This window comes from Neomonachus schauinslandi, chromosome 9 (genome assembly GCF_002201575.2).
Source record: "Neomonachus schauinslandi chromosome 9, ASM220157v2, whole genome shotgun sequence".
Taxonomy (NCBI): Eukaryota; Metazoa; Chordata; class Mammalia; order Carnivora; family Phocidae; genus Neomonachus; species Neomonachus schauinslandi.
This window is the reverse complement of record NC_058411.1, coordinates 48,063,502-48,086,383: the sequence shown is the minus strand read 5'-3', so window position 1 is coordinate 48,086,383 and position 22,882 is coordinate 48,063,502. Positions and strand designations below refer to the sequence as shown.

Sequence of the window (22,882 nt, the reverse complement as noted above, 5' to 3'; positions counted from 1 at the left end):
GCCCCGCCGTTGCTTCCACTTTGAAAGCCTTCAAACCCGCGTTCCGGGGCTCTTCCCACTCTGCGGCCCCCCGACCCCCCGCAGCTGTCCAGTAACCCCCGGTCTGGCCAACACTAAGTCCGTCTCTGCGCGATTAATTCTCTCTAAATGCTTGCGCAGACTTAAAGGCACAACGAAGACGCCGTGCTGTATTATTTTGTAAATATTTACTATTGCTACAGCGCGATTCGGAATATTGAAATCACTGAAGCATTTGAATATTTCTAAGCGATTTTTAGTGGCATTCCTTTATCATTGGGTAATTACGAAGTTTTTTCGAGTCTCAAAATAGAGGCATATTAGCAACAATATACTAAAAATTGCTTAAATGCTTATCACAGTGGAGGTTTGAATGTGTGTATTTGTTTTAGTTTCTATAATCATAGGATTATAGAACCAAGGATTCTAAAGCCGGAAAACAGTTCAGGAATATATGCCAGCCCCTTCAGTTTACAGGGTTTTTTGTTGTTGTTGTTTTGTTTTGTTTTTTTTAAAGCAAGCCATCTGGAAGTTCTCTTGGAAGTAGAACCTACATTTTCTGACTGTCTCTATACTATAATGTGACAGATGTAACATGATTGAATCACTCACTGAAATAAAGTACATACTATCTCTGTTAAATGATTCTCAGATCCAAGTCGGGTTTTGTTGTTGTTTTGTTTGTGTGTTTATTTTTAATCTGGTGCAGTATCAGGACGGGAAAATTAGAACTAACCTTTGAGTGCCTACTATACCTGGCATGTGCTAGGAACTTTCATATCCCTAATCTTATATAATCTTTTCCATACCCTGTCAGGTAAGTAATATCCCCATTAAAAATAAGGATGATGAGTCAATGAGAATGAATAATGTTCATTTGACCTCAAGGGCAGGAGGTATATTGGATTTCCAAAGGCTATTTTTTTTCTATGATAAACTAACATAAATTAGATGACTGCTTTCTTAATGTCTAATATTTCCACCATTTGTTCTTTATAGAAAGAGCCTAGATATAATGATGGTTTTATGCAGAAGAAATATTTTGATTGTTTTTGAGCTCTGCCACTTGAAGATGTAGAGGTGTCAAACTTCTTCTGCTATATTGATTCTTAAGATTGTAAAAGTTAAGTGAAAAAATCTCATTTAAAACAGTAATCTGCACTATCTCGGATCTGGTGACAGTGTACATTTCTTTGGGGCCTACAAATGACATGTCTGAATATTTTTATCTCATTTTAATCTTGAAAATCGTGTAATTGATAAGATTCCAGGTGTTCGGGTGGCAGTCAGTGAATAGACTATTTATTGATCCAATGAGTAGAGTGCTGTAAGAACTGCTCTGAAAAGTGCGCACGGCTTTAGCTAGAGTGCTACAGGCATACCTTGGATATTACAGGTTTGGCTCCAGACCACCATGATAAAGGAGGTCAGATGAATTTTTTGGTTTCCCAGTGCATATAAGAGTTACATTATACTGTAGTCTATTAAATGTGCAATGGCATGATGTCTAAAAAATGTACATACCCTAATTTAAAAATACTTTATTGCTAAAAAAGGCTAACCGTCATCTGAGCTTTCAGCAGGTCATAATCTTTTTGCTGGTGGAGGGTCTTGCCTTGATGTTGGTGGTTGCTGACTAATCAGGGTGGTGGTTGCTGAAGGCAAAGTGGCTGCGGCAACTTCTTAAAGTAAGACAGTGATGAAGTTTGCATTATTGATGGACTCTTGCTTTCATTAATGATTTCTTTGTAGCATGTGATGCTGTTTGATAGCATATCGACCCACAGTAGAACTTCTTTCAAAACTGGAGTCAATACTCAAACCGTCCTGCTGCCTTATTAAGAATAGGAAATGTAATATTCTAAATCTTTCGTTGTCATTTCCACCATCTTCACAGTCTCTTCACCAGGAGTAGAGTCCATCACAAGAAACCACTTTTTTGTTCATGCGTAAGAAACAACTTCTCATCCGCTCAAGTTTTATCCTGAGATTGCAGCAACTCAGTCACCTCTTTAGGCTTCACTTCTAATTCTAGTATTCTTGCTATTTCTACCACATCTGCAGTTCCTTCCGCCACTGAAGTCTTGAACCTTCAGTTTTTAAAAAAACGCAGTATCTGTGAAGCGCAGTAAAACGAGTGCAATAAAACAAGGTATGCCTGTACTTTTTAAATTTCAGGGATTATCAGCAGCTAAAATATGTCTAAGGCATGAGTGGAAGGAAAGAAAATGGGAAGCAAAAAAGAAGACACAGCATATCATGAGAAAAAGTTGAATTCTTCCTTTTTATTCAGATCCTTCTCAACAGAAGATAGCTAAAAGGCCTTGGAATCTGGAGGTAATCCAGTAGTCAGTAGTTAAGAATAATGATCAAATAATTCCAGATTGTATGTTCTAATCACAGTTTTCTTCCTTATTAACAAAAAACAATGTGTGTTAAAATTCACAAATATATATCCTAAAGCTTGAATGGCCCACAGATAACTGTCTAGATTACTCATTACTCTGTTGTTGGGACATATTCTAGAGGACATGGCATCTGAAAACAACTCTACCTCTCTCTAGAGGTGAGAGCAAAAGTGCTGAAAAAGTAAGTGGCACATTTGAATTGGTGCCAGAATATTCTTTTGCTCCTACTTCTTCCATATCCTTTCAGTATCACTGAACTTCATGCAAACTTTAGTACTGCTACAGGGAACATTGAAAAGTTCCTGAGTAGTTCCCCCAAATTTTGGAGGAAAAGCATGTTTGTAGGTAGTATGCTTTCCTCTTAGGATTTTATTTCCATAACACAATTGATGTTAGTCCTTTCTGCCCTGAACTTTTCCTTATAGAAAATATCTGCATAAATATGCGTAACTACATATTTCTGTTTTGCATGTGGACTTAAAGGGAAGATCAATTTAGAATGTGTTTGAAAAGATTCCAGATGAGAGGCTTACAATGCCAGATATTAAAACATATCACAATACTATAATAGTTAAATCAGTGCTCCTGATGCAAGATGAGACAACATGATGGAATGGAAAAGAAACTACATAAACAGCCTAGCACACCAGCCTATTTTATACTTAAAAGGTAGCATTTTAATTCTGGAAAAACAATTACTCATTCAATAAATGGCCTGAGTATAGCTAGAGGAAAATGATAGTGGAGCCTTAGGATTGAAGAGTTAATGTAGGGAAATTAAGCTATATCGTATCAGAAGAAAATATGTGACTCTTTTCAAATCTTAAGTTGAGAAAAGAAAAATGAATTGGGTAAAACTATGAAGGAAGATTGGTAGATAAAACTTTAAAAAAAGTAAAAAAATATGGTTTTAAACACCATAAAGTAAGAAAGCAAATGACAAACTGGGGAAAATATTTGCAATATATATGATAGGCAAAAATAAAGATTAATAACTATACAAATAAAAGTATCTCCATTGAAAAATGACCAATGGAGATGTACAAACAATGTACACAAGAAGAAATGTAGTATGAATCAAAGAAACCCAGCCGAAAATGAGATTTTTTCTTATTCAATTTGCAAATATTAAGAAGAATTTTTGAGAAGAGCATGGGGAAATGAATTAGTCTGGTAATGGGAGCACAGATTTGTATGACCTTTTTGAAGGAGAAGTTTAGTGATGTGTATCAAAAGCCTTAAGTGTGTATTCTCTTTAACCTAATCGTTCTGTTTTACATATTCTTAGACGGTCACATAGGCCATCCATGTCATGTGGAAGACATTTATTCTTTTCAGATGCTCAAAATTTGAACCTCCTTTCTCTATTGTAGTATCGACCATCAGATGAGTCTTGTAGGGGTATTTGTTGTAGTTGTCTGACTACCTCCTACCTACCTCCCTAGAATGTAAATTCTATAAAGATAGAAGTTTTGTTCCCTGTTGTATCCCCAGTATCTAGAATTGGGTAGAGCTTAGAGGAGGTGACCTATAAAAAGAGCCTGAGTGCCCGTACTCATTTTTCCAGCCTCCTTTGCAGCTAGGTTGTGGGCAAGTGGCTTGGACTTGGTTAGATGAATCTGTGCTAGATTTGGACTTGGAGTAAAGATGTAAAAACGAGGAGCTGCAGAGGATTCTTACCCAGCAAGAGAATCTATAGGAAGATTGAGGTCCCTGATATAAAAGGCAGAGCTACAAACGGTAGCATGTTGCTCCCCAGTGACAGCAGCGGTTAGCTCGCCGGTCCTGTTCTCTGGCATGATTTCAGACTTTGCACTTCCTCGTGGACATCAGAGGCTGGTTCTCCAGTTTCCCTTGCTGATTTTGTGAGTGACTTCATATTCACTTCTGAAAATTTTATTTTCTTAATTTTAAAATTTGAAACGTACGTACAAAAAGAATAGGTAAAATAAGTATCATTTAAGTTAAACACGTTTAACTTCCAGATTAAGAATTCGACTAGAACCAGTACCTTAGAAGTTTTCTGTTTGTCTTTCACTGATCACAATGCTCCTCCCACTCCAGAGGATACCAGTATCTTGATTTCTAGTTAATCACTCTTTTCTTTATAGTTTTGCCACACACGTGTCTATCTCTAAACAGTATATTATTTGGTTTTGGAATCCTAGCATACGTTTTCTTTTGTGACTTAGTTCTTTTAGTAAATGTATGTGTTTTAGATTCACATATTGCTTGTATTCGGCTAATGTGCCCTTGCATGGCTGTACCTGTTTTGACTTGATGTCCATTCTGATTAGTCAGTTTCTGTGCTGCCTGGTTATTAAATATTTTGAAAATCACCCCTGGATTCACTCATCTGATGTGTGTCCTGTATAATATTCTGTTGTGTGAATTTACTGCAATTTATTCCACTATTGTTGAATATTTGTTTTGTTTTGTTTTTTTTTTGGTATTGTTAAGAAGTGCTACACTGAACATTCTTATTACATGTCTCCTATTATATGTGCACAAGCATGCACACTCTCTAGGGCACATACCAAGGAATGGACTGCTGGGTCTCTTGGTATCCCACATCTCCAAATTTACTTAGAGATGTCACTGTTCCCAAAATATGTGTGTCAGTTTACACTCCCCTCAGCCTCCTTACTCCACATCCTTGACAGCATTTGGTACCATCTGGCCTGAAATATTTTGCCAGTCCAGTGAGTGTGACATATTTCATTGTGGTTTTGTTTGCTTTTCTATGATTACTAATAAAGTTAAGTGTCTTTTCCTATGAACTATTATAAACTATTTGTATTTCCTCTTCTGTAAAAATGCCGGTTCATAATCTTTTGCTTATTTGTCTTTTGGGTATTTGTTTTTTTCTAACTGATTTATAGGGATTCTTTAAGTATATAGTTGTACGAATTGAATATGTCTTCTCAGTTTGTAGCTTGTCTTTGTGCTTTCTTGATGATTGTCTTTTGTTCAACACAAGTTCTTCATTTTAATGTAATTTCAGTCTTTTCCTTAATTCTTTGTGCTTTCTGCATGTTTAATCTGTCACAATATGGAGATCATAAAATTTTCTATATTGTCTTCTAAACAATTGTCAGTTTTGCTGTCCCTCTTTCAACCTTTTTTAAATCTGAATTTTTTGTTTGCTTAATTGGTTTAAGATAGAGATCCAGTTTCATTATTTTTTTGATATGGATAACCAATTGTCCTTGTGTCATATATTAAATAGTCCCCCCTTTCCCTGCTAACATGTAAACTCAGTCTATCACACATCAAGTTTTCAGGCATGTGTGTTCTCTTTCTAGGTTCTTTATTATGTTCAATTGGTCTCTTTTTTCTTTTGACAGAACCACATTATGTAAATTATAATAGCTTTATTAGAAGTTTAAATGTTAAATTATAAGTTTAAATACCCATTCTGTCTTGTTCTTCAGGAATATTTTGGTTTTTTAGAGCCTTTTATGCTTTTGTAATTTTCTTTACTATTTTTATTTTGTAGTAAAATATGTAAAACTTGTAATTTGCCATTTTAGCCATAGCTTAGTGTACAATTCAGTTGTATTAATTACATTCCACAATGTTGTACAGTGTTACCACTGTCTAGTTCCACAACTCTTCATTTCTCCAAACAAACTCTATATCCATTATGCAATAACTCATACTCCTTTCCTCAGTCCCTCGTAACTTCTAATTTTTTTGTCTTTATGAATTTCCCTTTTCCTAGATATTCCAAATAATTGGAATAATATAATATTTGTCTTTCTGAGTCTGGTTTATTTTACTTACCACAATGTTTTCAAGGTTCATCTGTGTTATAGTATATATCAAACCTCATTCCTTTTTATGGCTGAATAAGATACATTGTATGTCTATACGGCATTTTGCTTATCCATTCATCTGTTGATGGGATACTTGGGTTGTTGCCATTTTTTGTGTACTGTGAGTAATGCTGCTATGAAATTGGCATACGAATATCTGAGCCCCTATTTTCAATTGTTTTGAGTACCTAGGAGTTGAAATGCTCGGTCATATAGTTATTCTACATTTAACTCTTAAAGGAACTGTATAATTGTTTTCACAGTGCTTCCTCATTTGCATAAACTTTAGAGGGAGATTGTCAAAAAGTACCCTAATGAGATTTTATGTTACTGTATTCAATCATTAGATCATATGAGGGTGACAGACATGTTATGAAATTGAGTCTTCTCCAATTATATAGTATATCTCTCTCTTCAGGATTTTTTAAAATATTTTTTTAAAAAGCTTTATGGTGTTTTCAAAGGGATCTTGTACACCTTTTGTTGTATTTCTTTGTATTTTTTATTTCTATTGTTAATTTTTTTAAACTAAATTTTCTGATTGTTGCTGGTGTTTTGAAATACAGTTGACTTTGAATACTTTTGATTCTGGCAAGCTTTCTTAATTTACATTAATTCTCATAATTCATCTGTTAATTTTCTTTTTATTTTCTATGTAGTTAGTCAGACAATCTGCAAGTGATGACAGTTTTGTTTCTTCCATTCAAATTTTATTCCTTTAATTTTCTTTACATCACTGGTGGACACAAAGTACAGTGTTAAATAGAAGCTGTTTTTTTTTCTTGTTCCTAATCTCAGAAGGATAGTTTTCAACTATTAACCATTAAGTTTGATGTTTGTGTTAGTGTTTTGTTTATTTGTTTGTAGATAACCTTTTTCAAATTGATGAAGTTTTCTTCCATCTGATTTCCGATGAACGACTTTTAAATTTTGGAGAGTGATTTTTCTGCATCATACTGAGATAATCATATTTTTTCTCCTTTAGTCTCTTAATTTATAGTAATTTATAGTAATAGTATTATAATGCTAAACTGATATTGCATTTTCTAGATTAAATGTAAGTTAGTATAATTTATAATTTATAGTAATAGTATTATAATGCTAAACTGATATTGCATTTTCTAGATTAAATGTAAGTTAGTATAATTTTTTTTTATACATTACTGGATCCTGTTTGCTAATTATTGAGGGAGGATTTTTACATCTGTTTGTAAGTAGATTAGGTATTGTTCCTTCTTTTATTTTCTGGGATGATTTTTGTAAGATTGAATTAATTATTCTTTGAATGTTTAGAAGACCTCAGCTGTAAAGGTACCATCTGGTACTTACTTTGTAGGGGAGGTTTTTTTGTTTGTTTGTTTGTTTGTTTTAAAGACTTTATTTATTTGAGAGAGAGAGAGAGAGAAACAGCATGAGAGGGGAGAGGGTCAGAGGGAGAAGTAGGCTCCCGGGACTCCGGGATCATGACCTGAGCCGAAGGCAGTTGCTTAACCAACTGAGCCACCCAGGCGCCCCGTAGGGGAGGTTTTAAATCTCTGATTCAATCTATTTAACTCTATGGATTGTTCAGATTTTCCATTTTTTTCTTGAGTCAAGTTTGGTAAGGTTCCCTCACCCCACCACCAGCTTCAGGAGTCTATCCATTTCATTTAGGTTTTAAAATTTCTTGGCATAAATCTAAGTTGTTCATAAAACTTTCTATTTAATCTCTGTAGTAGCAATAGGTATGTCCCTTCTTCCATTCCTAAAATCATTTAATGGCAACTTCCTTTCTTTCCTTTTTTGAATAATTTTGCCAGAGCTTTATCAGCCTTCTGAAAAATTAACTTTTGGTTTACTTGATCTTCTCTGTTGTGTTTTTTTATTTCATTAATGTCTGCTTTTTATGTCTTACTTTCTATGGGTTTATTATGTTGTTATTTTTTGAACTTCTGAAGTTGGATGCTTAACTCATTCTTTTTGAGACTTTTAAATTCTTTAAGTGTATAAGGCTATACATTTTTTTCCAAATGCCTCTTTAACTGTCTTCCTCATTTTGATAAGCAGTATTTTGTTATTTTACAATCCCAATATTTTATACTTTCCACTATTATTTCTTATTTGACCCATATGTTGTTTGGGAAAATATTTTAAATTTCTATGTTATTTTTACAGTTAGGTGTCTGTTATTAATTTCTAACTTAATTGTGTTATATTCAGAATGTGGTTTATGTCTATCTGTTGCCAGTCCTTTGGAATATGTTGAGGCTTGCTTTCAGGACTAGCCTATGATCAGTTTTCATAAATATACTTTAGTACTTTTTTTAAAAAAAGATTTTATTTATTTAATATTAGAGCACGTGTGCAAGCATAGGGGGGAGGGCAGGCAAAGGGAGAGGAAGAAGCAGGCTCCCTGCTTAGGAGCCTGATTATGAGACTCCATCCCAGGATCCTAGGATTATGACCTGAGCAGAAGGCAGATGCTTAAGCGACTAAGCCACCCAGGTGCCCCTATACCTTAGTTCTTATAAAGAATATATATTCTAATGATCAGGTGAAGTGTTTTATATATGTCTGTTTTATCAGTCTTGCTGATTGTGTTGTTCAAATCTCCTATATCCTTTTTGATTATTTTATTTCCCATTCTATCAATTATGGCAACAGGGATTAAAAACTCCTACTCTGACTGTAGATTTGTTAGTTTCTCCCTGTGGTCTTGTCTGTTTTTACTTTAATGTATTTTAGGCTACCTTTTGATGTGTATATGATTTTAGAATTATTCTATCTGGATAATTGAATATTTTATTATTTTGTAATGATCCTCTCTATGTATAGTAATATTAACTTGCCTTAAAATCTATTTTCTCAATACATCTACACCCGTGTTCTTTTGGTTAATATTTGCGTGGTATACCTTTTTCTATCTTCTGATGGAAACTTTGTATATCTCTATATTTTAGGTGTGTGTGTTATAACCTGAAAATAGCTGGATCTTGTTTCTGTCTAGTCTGACATTGTATATTTTATCTAAAGAGTTTATTTAGCCTATTTATACTTAATGTGATTCTGATATACTATTTTCACCAGATGTAGTTTTGTTTTGTTTTGAGAGAGAGGGAGAGCAAGGGTGGGGGGGGGAGGGGCAGAAGGAGAGAGAGAATCTTAAGTAGGCTCCATGCCCAGTCTGGAGCCTGATATGAGGCTCCATTTCAACACCCTGAGATACTGACCTGAGTTGAAGTCAAGAGTCAGTGGCTTAACCGACTGAGCCACCCAGGCATCCCCAAATCTGTTTTATATTTACCTCTCTCTGTTTCTCTTCCTCCTCCTTCTTAACTTTCTCATTTCAAGGATTGTTTAAGGAGTTTTTTGTTCTCTTTCCATTTTTTTTTGTCTTTGTGTAGAAATTATGATTTATTTCTAACCATGTAGTAGCTACTCTATTTCAACATGAATACTTCACAAAGGTCAAAGTTAATAGTTTTCCTTCTTCCCAGAGAGCTCAAGTACTTTAGAAAGTTTAAAGTCCAGTCACCCCTTTCCCTAGGTGGTCCTATCCTGCTTCCCTCCCCTTAAATTAAGCATCAAAAAAAAAAAAAAGGTTTTAGCCCTTTTTATGTGTTTAAATTTACCCACACATTTACCAATTTCTTGTCATACTGTTTCTTATCACATTTCAGATCTTTAGTTGTAGATCATTTTTCTTTTGTCTGAAATAGCACAACTATTACAATTTCTTTTTTTTTTTAAGATTTTATTTATTTATTTGAGAGAGAGAAAGAGAGAGAGAGAGCATGAGAGGGAGGAGGGTCAGAGGGAGAAGCAGACTCCCTGCCGAGCAGGGAGCCCGATGTGGGACTCGACCCCGGGAGTCCAGGATCATGACCTGAGCCCGAAGGCAGTCGCTTAACCAACTGAGCCACCCAGGCGCCCACTATTACAATTTCTTTAAGTGAGAGTTGATTATTGGCCAACTGTCTCAACTTTTGTTTGTCTGAAAAGTTCTTTATTTTACCTTGGTTCTTAAAATATGTATATATATATTTTTAAGATTTTATTATTTGACAGAGCGAGAGAGCACAAGCAGGGGGAGCAGCAGAGGGAGAGGGAGAAGCAGACTCCCCACTGAGCAGGGAGCCCGATACGGGACCCTGGGACCATGACCTGAGCCGATGGCAGATGCTTAACTGACTGAGCCACCCAGGCGCCCCTCAAATATATATTTTTACTGGGTAATAGAATTATAGGGTGACAGTTTCATTCAACACATTGGCTAGTACTTAGTCTTGATTGTTGCTAATGGGAATTCAGTCATTAGTTGCCATTTGTTCGAAGGTGATTTGATTTTAATCTGGTAGTTTTTAAGAATATGTATTTTTCTTTGATGTTCTGTTGTTTTACTGTGATGTGTCTTGGTATGGATTTCTATTTATTTATGCTTGAAACTTGTTAGGACTTCCTAGATCTCAAGGATTGATGATGTTCAACAGTTTTGCAAAATTCTCACCCTTTGTCTCTTCAAATATTGCCTCTTCCTCATTCTCTCTATTACATGCTGGTGAAATCCTGATTAGACTAAGTTCTTCTCTTTCTCCATGTCTCTTAACTTCTTTTTTTAATATTCCATCTCTCTGGGCCATATTTCCAGATAAATCAGTTAACTAATTTTCTTTTTTAGGGTCATCTTGACAGAACAGTTTTAGTGGAATGATGGGCTCAGAAGCCAGATTAATCTGAATTGATGAGAAAATGACAGGTGAAACAGTAGAGACATTCACTCTAGTTAGTATGGAAGTTTTGTTGTGAAGGGAGCCAAGAAATAGGAGAAGGAATTAAGAGAGGGTTTGTTTGTTTTAAAGGTGAGTGATATTAAGGCACATTTGGATATCTATAGGAATGATCTAGTAGAGAAGGAAAACATGATGTAGAAAAGAGGGGATAATTTAAGAATGAAATTTCTCAGAAAACAAGAAGGAACAAGTCCACATTTTTCAATTCTTTGATTCATTTGTGTTTTTGTACCACCCCATTTAAAGATTAGTGAAAGAGATTTTTTTTTTTTAAAGATTTTATCCATTTATTTGACAGAGAGAGAGACGAGAGAGAGAACACAAGCAGGGGGAGTGGGAGAGGGAGAAGCAGGCTTCCCGCTGAGCAGGGAGCCTGATGCGGGGCTCGATCCCAGGACCATGGGATCATGACCTGAGCCTAAGGCAGACGCTTAACGACTGAGCCACCCAGGCGCCCCAAGAGATTTTTTTTTTTTTTTAAATCAGGCTGAGATGAGCCTGCTGTCAATTTAACAAGTATTATTCACGTATCCGTTCACTCAGTCAATCAACAAATAGTACATTTGCCTTTTTTGTGAGGGTACTGTCCTGGGCTCTGAGAACAGAATTTTAACAAGATAAACATGACCCATGCACTCACGAAGCTTATGGGTTGGTGGTAGTGGGTGGATGTGATACAGACAAAGACTTGGAAGGGAAAGTACAGTATAGTAGGAGAGCATTTAAAAGGGACCTTAAATCCTTTACCCTTTTTCTGGGAGATTAGAGAAGCAACATTTAAACTGATTTCCAAAGAATGAGTAGTTAACCAGGCAAATTCTGGGAGAGCATGCCAAGAAGAGAGAAGAGCACAGATGAAGCTCCTGTTGCCAGCAAGGAATTGGCAGAAATTTAGGAACTGAAAGAAGACTAGAGCACAGTGAATGAAAAGCAAGATGAGCTTTGGAAGGATAGCAGGTGCCATATAGTACAGAATCATAAGAATTTTAGACTATCCTGGGAGCAGTTGGGAAGTATTGAAGGGACTTAAGGAGAAGAGTGACAGAATCTATTTTCATAATATTTCTCTTGTAAAAGTGTGTTCGTGAGGCTACTGGAGCCTGATGCCGTTAAACCTTAGAATCATACAGTTACCACACTCCTTCTTACAATTAATTTGTTTACTTATCCATCTAATATGGCTTCCACAACCAGACATGAGTGGAAGTTTCCTTGGAATTAACAGAATGATTTTCTGCTTTGTGTGTGTGTATGTGTGTAAGTGTGTGTGTTAGAGAGAGAGAGAGAGAGAGAGAGGAAGAGAGAGAGATGGTGGTAGGGGTCAGATACTTGGTAGTCAAGATATATTTTTTAAAATTTAACAAACCAATGAGAAAATTAACCAACTCTATTTAGCATGTAAATAATGTATGCATCATATAGTCTAAGAAATTCTTAAACTGCTATCTTTTAAAACTAGCTATTTTTGAATTATTTTATAGACTCTAATAAATTATGATGCATTTGTGTAATGATTTGTTTTAATCCCTAAGTTTTTAGGCTTAATATAAATAAGATTGTTTCTCTATTCTTATTTCTCTTTTCATCATAAATGTCAGTATGTACTATTCTGTTTATGTTATCAGCTTCTTTAGAGATTATTCAGATTCTGAGTTGTCATTTTGACTAGCTAAATTTATCTTGATCCTTAGAGTCTATATTTAATGAACACCTAACACTATGCCTTGCACATAGTAGGCACTCAAAAAATATGCTCAGTAAATCAAGATATCTGATACAGTGCTCTTAATTTACCTTATAAAAATTTCCTTCCTTTATTCCTTCCTTTCACCCAAAACATATTGCCCTTTTTTGATATTCCTTTTCTTCCTGACTTTGTAGTCTTCAGTATTCTGCTCAGAATGTTGTTACTTTGCTATATTCCCTTACTCAGAATCCCTTTTTTAAGGTTTAATTGCCCTGAGTCTTTTTCTTGAGACTCATATACTTGTTATTTTGTATTCTAAACCTTTCCTGTTTGCCCACTTTCTCTTAAAAGATGTCTTTTTCCTTTCTTTTTTGATCTATCTTAATTTAAATTGAAAAACCCATCTTGGAGCCTGTTTATGATTTTATATTTTGCAGCATCTTAACTGCAGTTTTCCCATCCTGAGGAACTATTTAATTGTTACTGTGTAATTGATAAACATAATTTTATGTATTCTGTTTTTAGTCTATTGAAGACAATGAAGTATATTTGCCTAATGATGAAATTTGGACCTATGATATTGATAGTGGGTTGTGGTAAGTAATTTTAAATTGCAAAATGTCCAGTCTTAATATCTGTTATAAATATTTTCATTGACTACAGGGAATTTAAGACCAAACTTAGAACATACTGTAACATTTATTGTCTCCCTTTCCTTTTCTTTGAATGCTTTATTCTCGCTGGCTGGCTCTTTTCCCTGCTCCCTTCCTCTCTTTTCTCTTTGTCATTTGCCATTCCTTTCAAGGCAAAGCCTGTCCCAGAAGACTTTGCTTTGTTCTACCAATTAATTCCCAATTCTAGTGATATGTGAAGATTCTGCAATTTTTTTCACATAGGTTGAAAAGTCTTTACCATGGATCTTAGAGTTTTTACAGTATTGGCCACCATGGCATTTCAATTGTAATTGTCACTGACAATCTTCACTGAAAGAGTACTCATGGAGTTCAAAGGGAATTTTAATTTGCCTTTCTGGAAAGTCATGGAATTCCATGTTATTCTTGCTGCAGGACCATGCACCTCATGGAAGGAGAACTCCCTACCTCCATGTCAGGAAGTTGTGGTGCTTGCATTAATGGAAAGCTGTACGTTTTTGGAGGATATGATGACAAAGGATACAGCAATCGAGTAATACTTTCTTTCAATTCAGGAATGCAGCAAAATGTAATATTTAGTGTATCACTTAATCTTACAAGTTTACAAATATTTAAAAAAGAAGATAAAAATAGGAAATCTTGAGCTTACAAGGTTTTAAAAATAGATTGAAAATGCAGCCATTTTGTTCTTCTCTTCTTCCACGTCTTTCTGCTTCGGAGTTAGCTCCATGCTTAGTTGGTGTCTATAGGGCAGAGCATGATGGGACAGGATCCATTTCAGGATGTCTTATACGTCATTTTTGCTTCTAAAACACAGTCTCATTTTTATTAACTTTACAATGAATAATTTTATCTTTTAAAGAGAAAAGAGTAATATTATTAATTCTTGGATCACATATTCCCTCAGACACAGACTTAATTTTTAAATGCCCTGTCTGCTAATGGTGTTCTCCTCTTTTAAAAGCTTTATTTTGTTAATTTGCGAACAAGAGATGGAACCTACGTTTGGGAAAAAATCACCAGTTTTGAAGGACAACCACCCACACCACGTGATAAACTCTCTTGCTGGGTATATAAAGACAGGTAATGCAGCAAAATCATCTCCTTAACTACACTTAAGTAAGGGTTATAGCTTGTGGCCAAAATAGAGAAAACTTGAAAGTCTGGATATTTTTTTCAAGGTATAATTACAAACTTGTTTTGACTCTGTGGATGATGGCAGTTCTGCATCCTGGATAAGAGCCATGTCATAAATATAAGCATTGTGGAAGCAACTATTTGTTTTTTTTAAATAAACTTACTATTTAATTAAACTTTCTGAATAGTTAACACATTCACATGGTTCAAAAATCGAAACCATATTAAAAAGCTGATAGTGAAAGGTCTGGCTCCCACTCCTATCCCCAGCCACTCTGTTCCCTCCCACCATGCACAAATAGCTACTTCTACTAATATCTTTTGTATTCTTAGAGTAGTGGTTCTCAAACTTGTCTGCCATTGGAATCACCTGGGGATTTTTTAAAAATTCCAAAGCCCAGGTGATACCTTATACCAATTAAATGGTCATCTCTGGGGTTATGATGTTTTGAAACTCCTCAAGTGTGTCCAAGATGCAGACAAGTTTGGAAACCACTGCCATCAGTGTTAATTTATGCAAATAGAAGCAAATACAAAGGAGTGTATGCACATATTCCTTTTTTCTCTCTCTTCCTTACACAAATAGCAGTGTACTCTGTACATTCTTCTGCACCCTGCTGCTTCTGTTAGTTAACAGTATACCATGGAGATCTTTCATCTTTCTGTATCCTGAGTGAGAAAGCTGATTTCCTTCCTTCCTTCCTCTCTCCCTCCCTTCCTTCCTTCTCTTTCTCTTCCTTTCTTTCTTTTAATAGCTGCATAGTATTCCCCTTTGAGGATATACCATAGTTTATTTAACCTTTCCCCTGTAAATGAAATAATACTTATTTCAATTCCTTTGCTATTACAAACTATGCTTTAATGAATATCTGTGTGTGTGTGTGTGTGTGTGTGTGTGATTGCAGATCTATCCATCAGATAAAATGAGATTGCATTTATAATTTTGACAAATACTTAGTTTGCTAAGGCTGTTGTAACAAAGTACCATAAACTAAGCGGCTTAAACAACAAAAATGTGCTTTCTTGTGTTTCTAGAAACTGGAGGTCCGAGATCAAAATGTCAGCATGACTGGCTCCTTCTCTAGGTTTTGAGGAGGAATCTGTTCCCTGCCTCCCCCCTAACTTCTGCGGACTTGCTGGCAGTCTCTGCTGTTCTTGAGCATATGTAGAGGCGTCACTCTGATCTTGGCCTCATGTTCACACAGCGTTCTCTCTGTGTGTGCGGGGCTGCCTCTGAATTTGTCCCTTATATAAGGACACCAGTCACACTGGATTAGAGCCTCCCCTAATGACCTCATTTTAAATTGATTGCTTCTGTAAAGAACCTATCTCCAAATAAGGTCACATTCTGAGATACTGGGGATTAGGACTTCAACATATGAAAGGAGAACACAATTAAACCTATAGCAATAGATTCTGTCAATTTTTCCTCCATGGAAGTGGGGCCATTTTGCATTACAACAATGGAATGCTTGTTTCTCCATAGTCTTGCCAAGAGTTTGCTGGCAAACTCAGATTGTTTGTTTGTTTGCCAGACTGATAAATGAGAAATATCTCAGTCTTATTTTCATTTTCACTGAAAAAAATTTTTTGTGGGGTGTGAATGTATTTTCATATTTTTAAGGGCAATTTTTATTTCTTTTTCTCTGTACTGTTTGTTTGTGTCCTGTGCTAATTATTTTCTATTTGAGTTTTGTAAACTTGATTTCTAGGAGTTATTTATATATTAAGGAAATTAGTGTTTGACTATGATATGATATGAAAATATTTTTCCAGTTTGTCATTTGTCTTTTGAGTTTGCTTAGTATGTATTCTGCATGTTTTGTGGCTTCCTGATCTTGAATCTTGATTAAAAGGTTATACATTAATTTACCTATATATTTTCCTCTAGTACTTTGTCATTTTATTTTTTACATTTATTTTTTTTTAATTTAAATTCAATTAACATACAATATATTATTTGTTTCACAGGTACAGTTCTGTGATTCATCAGTCTTATATAATACTCATTACATTATGTCTTATATAATGCTCATTATAACACATAAGCTCCCCGATGTCGACCATCATCCAGTTACCCCATCCCTCCACCCCCCCTCCCCTTATTTTTTACATTTAAATCGTAGATTCATTTGGAACTTATTCTGTGAATGGTTATGAGATATGGATCCAAGTTTATCTTTTTTTGAATGGCTACCTGTCTGTAACTCAGTTATTTCCTTACCTTTATCATGTATTCCCCTAATTTTCATTGGTATTTGGGTCTGAGTTTTCTATTCTATTACATTGATCTGTTAATGAACAAGTACTTCACTAGTATAGATATTGAAGCTTTACAGAACATTCTTATAGGACTACTGTAAATCATTAAGTGTATACCTTAAATAAATAATTATCACAAAATGAACACACGTAACTACCACCCAAGTAAAGAAACAGAACCTCATCAACTCTCTAAAATCCTTCATTATGTTCACTCATAATCACTGTGCTCAGCCTCCTTGCTAAAGGAAACCATTATGCAGACTTTTAGTATCCTAAATTAGTTATTGTTTTATTTTTTATACTAGCTATGGCATCCTATAGAATTTATCCTTTTACTGAACTTATTTTTTTTTTTCTGAACTTATATTTTTGAGAGTCATTCATGATGTGTATACCTATGGTTTTATTTCCTTTATATTACTCTGTTAAATGAAATACTACAAAATATTTATTCATTCTACTATTGATAGACATTTGGGGCATTTCCACTTTTTGACTCTTTGGAATAATATGGCTATGAACATTCTTTTATGTACTTTGATACATAAGGGTAAACATTTCTATTGGGTATGTATCTCGTCATTCTCTCAGCAGTGTAATCTGATTTCAATATAGTCTAATTAACCAATTTTTTCCTTATGATTAGTGCTTTTGTGTCCTAGACTTAATTGATCCCAACTCTACAAAGTATTTTTGATCCTTTGAAGTTTTTCTTGTTCGTGTATATAAGAAACAGGAAACAGTGGTTGCCCTAGATAGGGAAATTGTTTGAGAGTAGGAGAGAGGTTTATTTTTACTACACCTTTTTCTTAAAGTCATGATAAAATACATATAATATAAAATTTGCCATTTTAACCATATTTAAGTGTCTAATGCAGTGCCATTCATTACATTCACAGCTTTGTGCAACGATCACCATTATTTAGTTCCCAAATTTATCATCACTCCAGAGACTCTATACCCATTAAGCAACACCTCCCCACTCCCCTTTCTCCCCAGCCTCTGGTAACTTCTAATCTACTTTCTATCTCCATGAATTTGCCTATTATAGATATTTATAAAAGTGGAATCATTCAATATTTATTCTTTGGTGTCTGGCTTATTTCACTTAACAAAATATTTTCAGGGTTCACTATGTGTAGTATGTATCAGAACTTCTTTCTTTTTACAGCTGAATAACATTTCATTATATGCATTTGTTTATCTGTTTGTCTGTTGATAAACACTTGCTTTTTTCCACCTTTTGGCTGTGTTGAATAATGCTGCTATGAACATTGGCTTACAAGTATTGTTTGTGTCCCTGTTTCCAATTCTTTTGGGTATATGCCTAAGAGTAGAATTTCTGGGTCATATGGTAATTCTATGTTTAGTTTTTTGAGGAAACACCAAACTGTTTTCCACAATGACTGTGCCATTTCATATTTCCACTGGCAATGTACACAGGTTCTAATTTATCCACATCCTTACCAACACTTGCTCTTTTCCCTTCCTTCCTTCCTTCCTTCCTTCCTTCCTTCTTCCCTCCCTCCATCCCTTTCTTCTCTTCCTCCTCCTCCTTCTTCTTCTTGTTCTTCTTCTTCAAAAGTAACAGCTATCCTAGTGGGTATGCTGTGGTGTTCATTGTGGTTTTGATTTGTATTTCCCCAGGGACTAATGATGTTGACCATTTTTTCATATACTTATTGGCTATTTGTATATCTTCTTTGGAGAAATGTCTATGCAAGTCCTTTGCCCATTTTTAAAAATTGGGTTGTCTTTTTGTTGTTGAATTATAGGAGTTCTTTACTTATTCTGGATATTAATCTCTTATCAGACATATGTAGAGTTTTTTTATTCTAATGTTTTGGGTTGGCTGGCCTCATAGATTGAGTTAAGAAGTGTTCTTTTCATTTTTTGGGGGGGGAAGATTTTGAGAAGGTTGGTATTAATATTCTGTAAATGTTTGGTATAATTTGCCACTGAAGCCATCTGGTCCTGGGCTTGTCTTTGTTGGGAGGTTTTTTGATTACTGACTCAGTTATATAGGTTTATTCAGTTTTTCTATTTCTTCATAAGCCATTTTTGATAGTGTCTTTTCAGAAATTATTCTATTATATCTAACTTATCCAATCTGTTGTAGTATTCTCTTATAGTCCTTTTAATTTCTGTAATGTTGATAGTAATGTCCCCTCTATCATTTCCAGTGTTAGTGCTTTGAGTTTTCTCTTCTTTTTTGTCAACCTAACCAAAGATTTGTCAATTTCGTTGATCTTTTCAAAGAACCAACTTTTGGTATGTTGTTTTTCTCTATTTTCCTAATCACTGTTTTGTTTAGTTCCCCTTTGTTTTTCATTATTTCCTTCCTCCTGTTATCTTTGGGTTTAGTTTGCTCTTCTTTCCAGTTCCTTAATGTGTACAGTTATGTTATTTATTTGAGATGTTTTTTAAAAAAATATTTAGGCATTTACAGCTATAAAATTCCCTCTGAGCACCACCTTCATTGCATACCATAAGTTTTGTTTTATTGTATTTTCTTTTTTGTTTATTTTATTGTATTTTCATTTTTATTCATTTCTAGGTAATTTCTAATTTCCCTTGTGTATTTTTTCTCCACCCATTGGTTGACAGTTGTTTTTTCTTTTCTTTCAGCATTTTAAAGATTTTATTACATTGCTTTTGGCCTCCATTTTTCTGGTGAGAAAGTCACACTCATTTGTGTTTTTGTTCCCCTGTATATGTCTTTTTTCTCCTGGCTTTTCTTTATTTTTTTATATTTGTTCCTCATTGATTTGACTGAAATGTTCCTACTTGTAGTTTCCTTTGTATTTATCCTGCTTGGAGTGTGCTGAGCTTTTTGGGTTGGTGGGTTTACATCTTTCATCAGTTTTAGGAAGCTCTTAGTAATTATCAAATATTTCTTCTACACGTTTATTTGTCTCTTCTCCTTCTGGGATACCTGTTATATGACATTAGACCATTTCATATTCCTCCACAGATCTTGGGCTCCCTGGGTTCCCCCCCCATCTTTTTTCTTCTCTTTAGTTTAATTTAGATACTTTTTATTAATCTCTTGACCTGTCTCAAGTTCACTGGTCTTTTCCATTGCTATGTCCAGTCTCCTGCAAAACCTATTTAATCAATTCTTTATATCTGACATCTTTTTTTTTTTTTCATTTTTAGCATTTCCATTTAGTAGTTCTTTTCTGTGGTTCCATATCTCTGCTGAAATTCCTCTGTTCTTCCTGCATGTTGTCCACATTTTACAAACTAGGTCTGTTAGCATCTTTATCGTAGTTATTGTAGATGCCATGTCTGATAATTCCACTATCTGGGCCACCTTGGTGTCAGCTTATATTAACCCTCTCTTGATCATAGGTCACTTTTTTTTTTTTTGCCTCTTCATGTATCTTGTAATTTTTTCACCGCATTCCAGAGATTCTGTATGAAAGAATAGTAAGTATTAGAAAAAGGGATATTTATCTCCAGAAAAGGACATGTCCTTTTCTGTTTTTTCTCAGGCTGTTAGAGTGGTAGTTCTGTCAGTCTCATTTGTAGTTGAGTTGTGTTTGGGATTATTGCAACTGTTGTCCAACTGGCTTCAAATGTTTTGAGGCAAGATCATGACTTTCCTTTGCTAGGACCCCATGTTTGAGCACTGCATGCAGATTATCTAAAGATGTTCAGCTGTACTTCAGTGTTCTCACCCTCAGAACTGTGGAAGATCTCTCCCTGTTTTATAGCCTCATTGGGAGGTCTTTGGGTCACCAGGGAGTTCTCTTTGCTCTCCAGTCCCACGTTTTGCTTTCTGTACATTGGGAGATCTTTTTCAGCCTTGTACCTCCTCCCTGGGACTTTTGAGGGCAGCCGTCCTGTGTGCTATAATGACTTGATATGCCCCTGAGATATTTCCTTCAGATCTCCTGTCCTGGTCTCAAACTTCAGTAGTTTAAAGCTCATATTGCCTCAAAGATGTTTGCTTAGTTCTCTTCTGCTTTCACCCTGTTGATGACTGGCGTGAGCCTTCTGAAGACTATGTGAAAGACTTGTTGAGTGGATTCAAATTCCCACTGTGGCTGATTTTCTTAAGATTCTAATTTGCCATGCCAGCCTACAAGTGGCTGTTAAAATTTTGGGTGATTTCTTTTACAAACCCTCTCTGTCCTGGATTCTTCCACCTCTTGCTGTAATACCAGGAATGAAAGCAGCCATGCATGGGTCTCTTCCCTCCTATTGAGAGTTCATCACTTTCTGGAATTAGTTCATTTAGATTTCTTTTTTCCCTTCTCTCTTTGATTTTTTTTAAACTATGGTTTTTTAGGTTATTTGGCTAGTTTAGGTTATTAGGGTGAGAGAGATGATCTCTTTTAAATTTCAATGAGCAGATTGGAAATAGAAATTCTAAAGTGTGTTCTTTTGTATTTGTTTTTCAGATTAATATATTTTGGTGGCTATGGGTGTAGGAGACACAATGAACTCCAAGACTGTTTTGATGTTCATGATGCATCTTGGGTAATCACTGTTTACATTTTCCTCTAATTTAGTATCATTTTAATGTCTTTAGAAATAATGACTCCAGTCTTTCTCAGTTTAACTTGCCATAATTGACACTGTGAAAAAAAAACATATTTTCTCTTTTTTGGATTCAGATTCAGTTGGAGGAGGTTCTCTCACCTTCTCTCACCTAGTGGTATTAGCCTTCATGGCTCCTGGCAGAATAATGTCTTACTTTATTAATCACTTACACCTGTTTCTGTTAGACAAGTAGAGATTTTAGCACAACTTGGAAAAACTCTGTTCATAGACTACCAGAATGGCTGTTGCTGACATACACCTCCTTTTAGGTATGTCCACCAGAACTATTCATAGCTCAGGCTGACCTCTCTATGACAGTAAGTTGGTCATGATATTACCTTTCCTACTTATTCTTACTGGTTAGAGAATAAACTAATGAAATAAGACATGACATAAAAATGAAACCTTTTAAAAGATAACTGTAAAGACCATTGATCCTAGCACCAAGATACATAGTAGCTCTTCCGTTTTACCTTTTACTAGCATATATTGTTATTGTACATTGTAATGTAAACATATATGCACATTTCATGTATATCTTTTTGTGTATGGGTATTTAAAAAGATCTCTATGTATTTACATGGTTTTTGAGTTTTTAAAATAAAATACCTTTAAAGTTTTGTTACTTATAGTATTACTGATAATTTTTAGAAATATAAATTCCCATTACTTATATCTACATATTTTTACTCATTTTTTTTTCTCTCCTAGTACAGTTAGGCTAAGAATCATGTCCTGAAGTTTCTGGTGTACAAGTAGCTTTCTTTTCATTTATATTTTAAATTAAGAAAATTGTTTAGTGTATTTAACTTGTTTGACAAGTTCTGACAAAAATGAATGATGTATTTCTGGCATAGAACCTAAAATTGACACAGAGGCAAACTAAAGCAGTAATAGAGAATTTCAACAATCCAGAGATGCTAAATATAGTATAATTGCTAAATGGCTGCCCTGCTGACAATTTTGTCTCTTAGAAGGCAGATAAGAGAGTAAGCCCAAGTTTGACCTGTAAGAACAAATTACTTGGTTAAGTAGAAGTGATTGGAGCTTTTTGGGAAAAGGTCCCCTAAGGTTCCTAATTGCAAAGATTAGGAATTCTGAGCGTGCACTCTAGGAACACAGATTGCAAGATATAAATGTCATTTTGTCCTCTGCAATTTCCAGAGACAATTCTTTGAGGGAATTGGAAGATTATCAACAAGTAAATTTATGACTCACTGCAGGCAGTGCTAAGAGAAGACAAGTTGCTACTGGTATGGAGGCCACACTTTGTGGGCCACTGGCGTGTGCATTAGCTTTATGACTATGGTAACACTTACCTCTATTTTTATAATGGTGTCTATTATTTCACCACTAAATATGCAATGACATTTATTACAATAACCTAAAGAATATAAGCTTTGAAATATTTTAAAAATTCCTGTTTTAGGAAGAACAGATCTTCTGGGGATGGCATAATGATGTTCATGTATTTGATACAAAGACACAGAATTGGTTTCAACCAGAAATTAAAGTAAGTATTGTAAAAAGTTACCTTTGTATTTATATACTCATTGATACTTTTTTTTTTTCTAAA

The 22,882-nt window shown here is 34.9% G+C and overlaps 1 protein-coding gene across 1 annotated transcript in view; it reads left to right on the top strand.

Annotated features, from left to right (window-relative positions):
* Positions 1–22,882, top strand: part of KLHDC1 (kelch domain containing 1) — a 47,981-nt gene that overhangs the window by 656 nt on the left and 24,443 nt on the right. Inside the window, exons 2-6 of the mRNA XM_044918199.1 lie at positions 13,226–13,296; positions 13,768–13,885; positions 14,318–14,436; positions 21,165–21,243; positions 22,736–22,819. Coding sequence (XP_044774134.1) covers positions 13,226–13,296; positions 13,768–13,885; positions 14,318–14,436; positions 21,165–21,243; positions 22,736–22,819 — 471 coding nt within the window. The remainder of the gene's footprint in view (positions 1–13,225; positions 13,297–13,767; positions 13,886–14,317; positions 14,437–21,164; positions 21,244–22,735; positions 22,820–22,882) is intronic.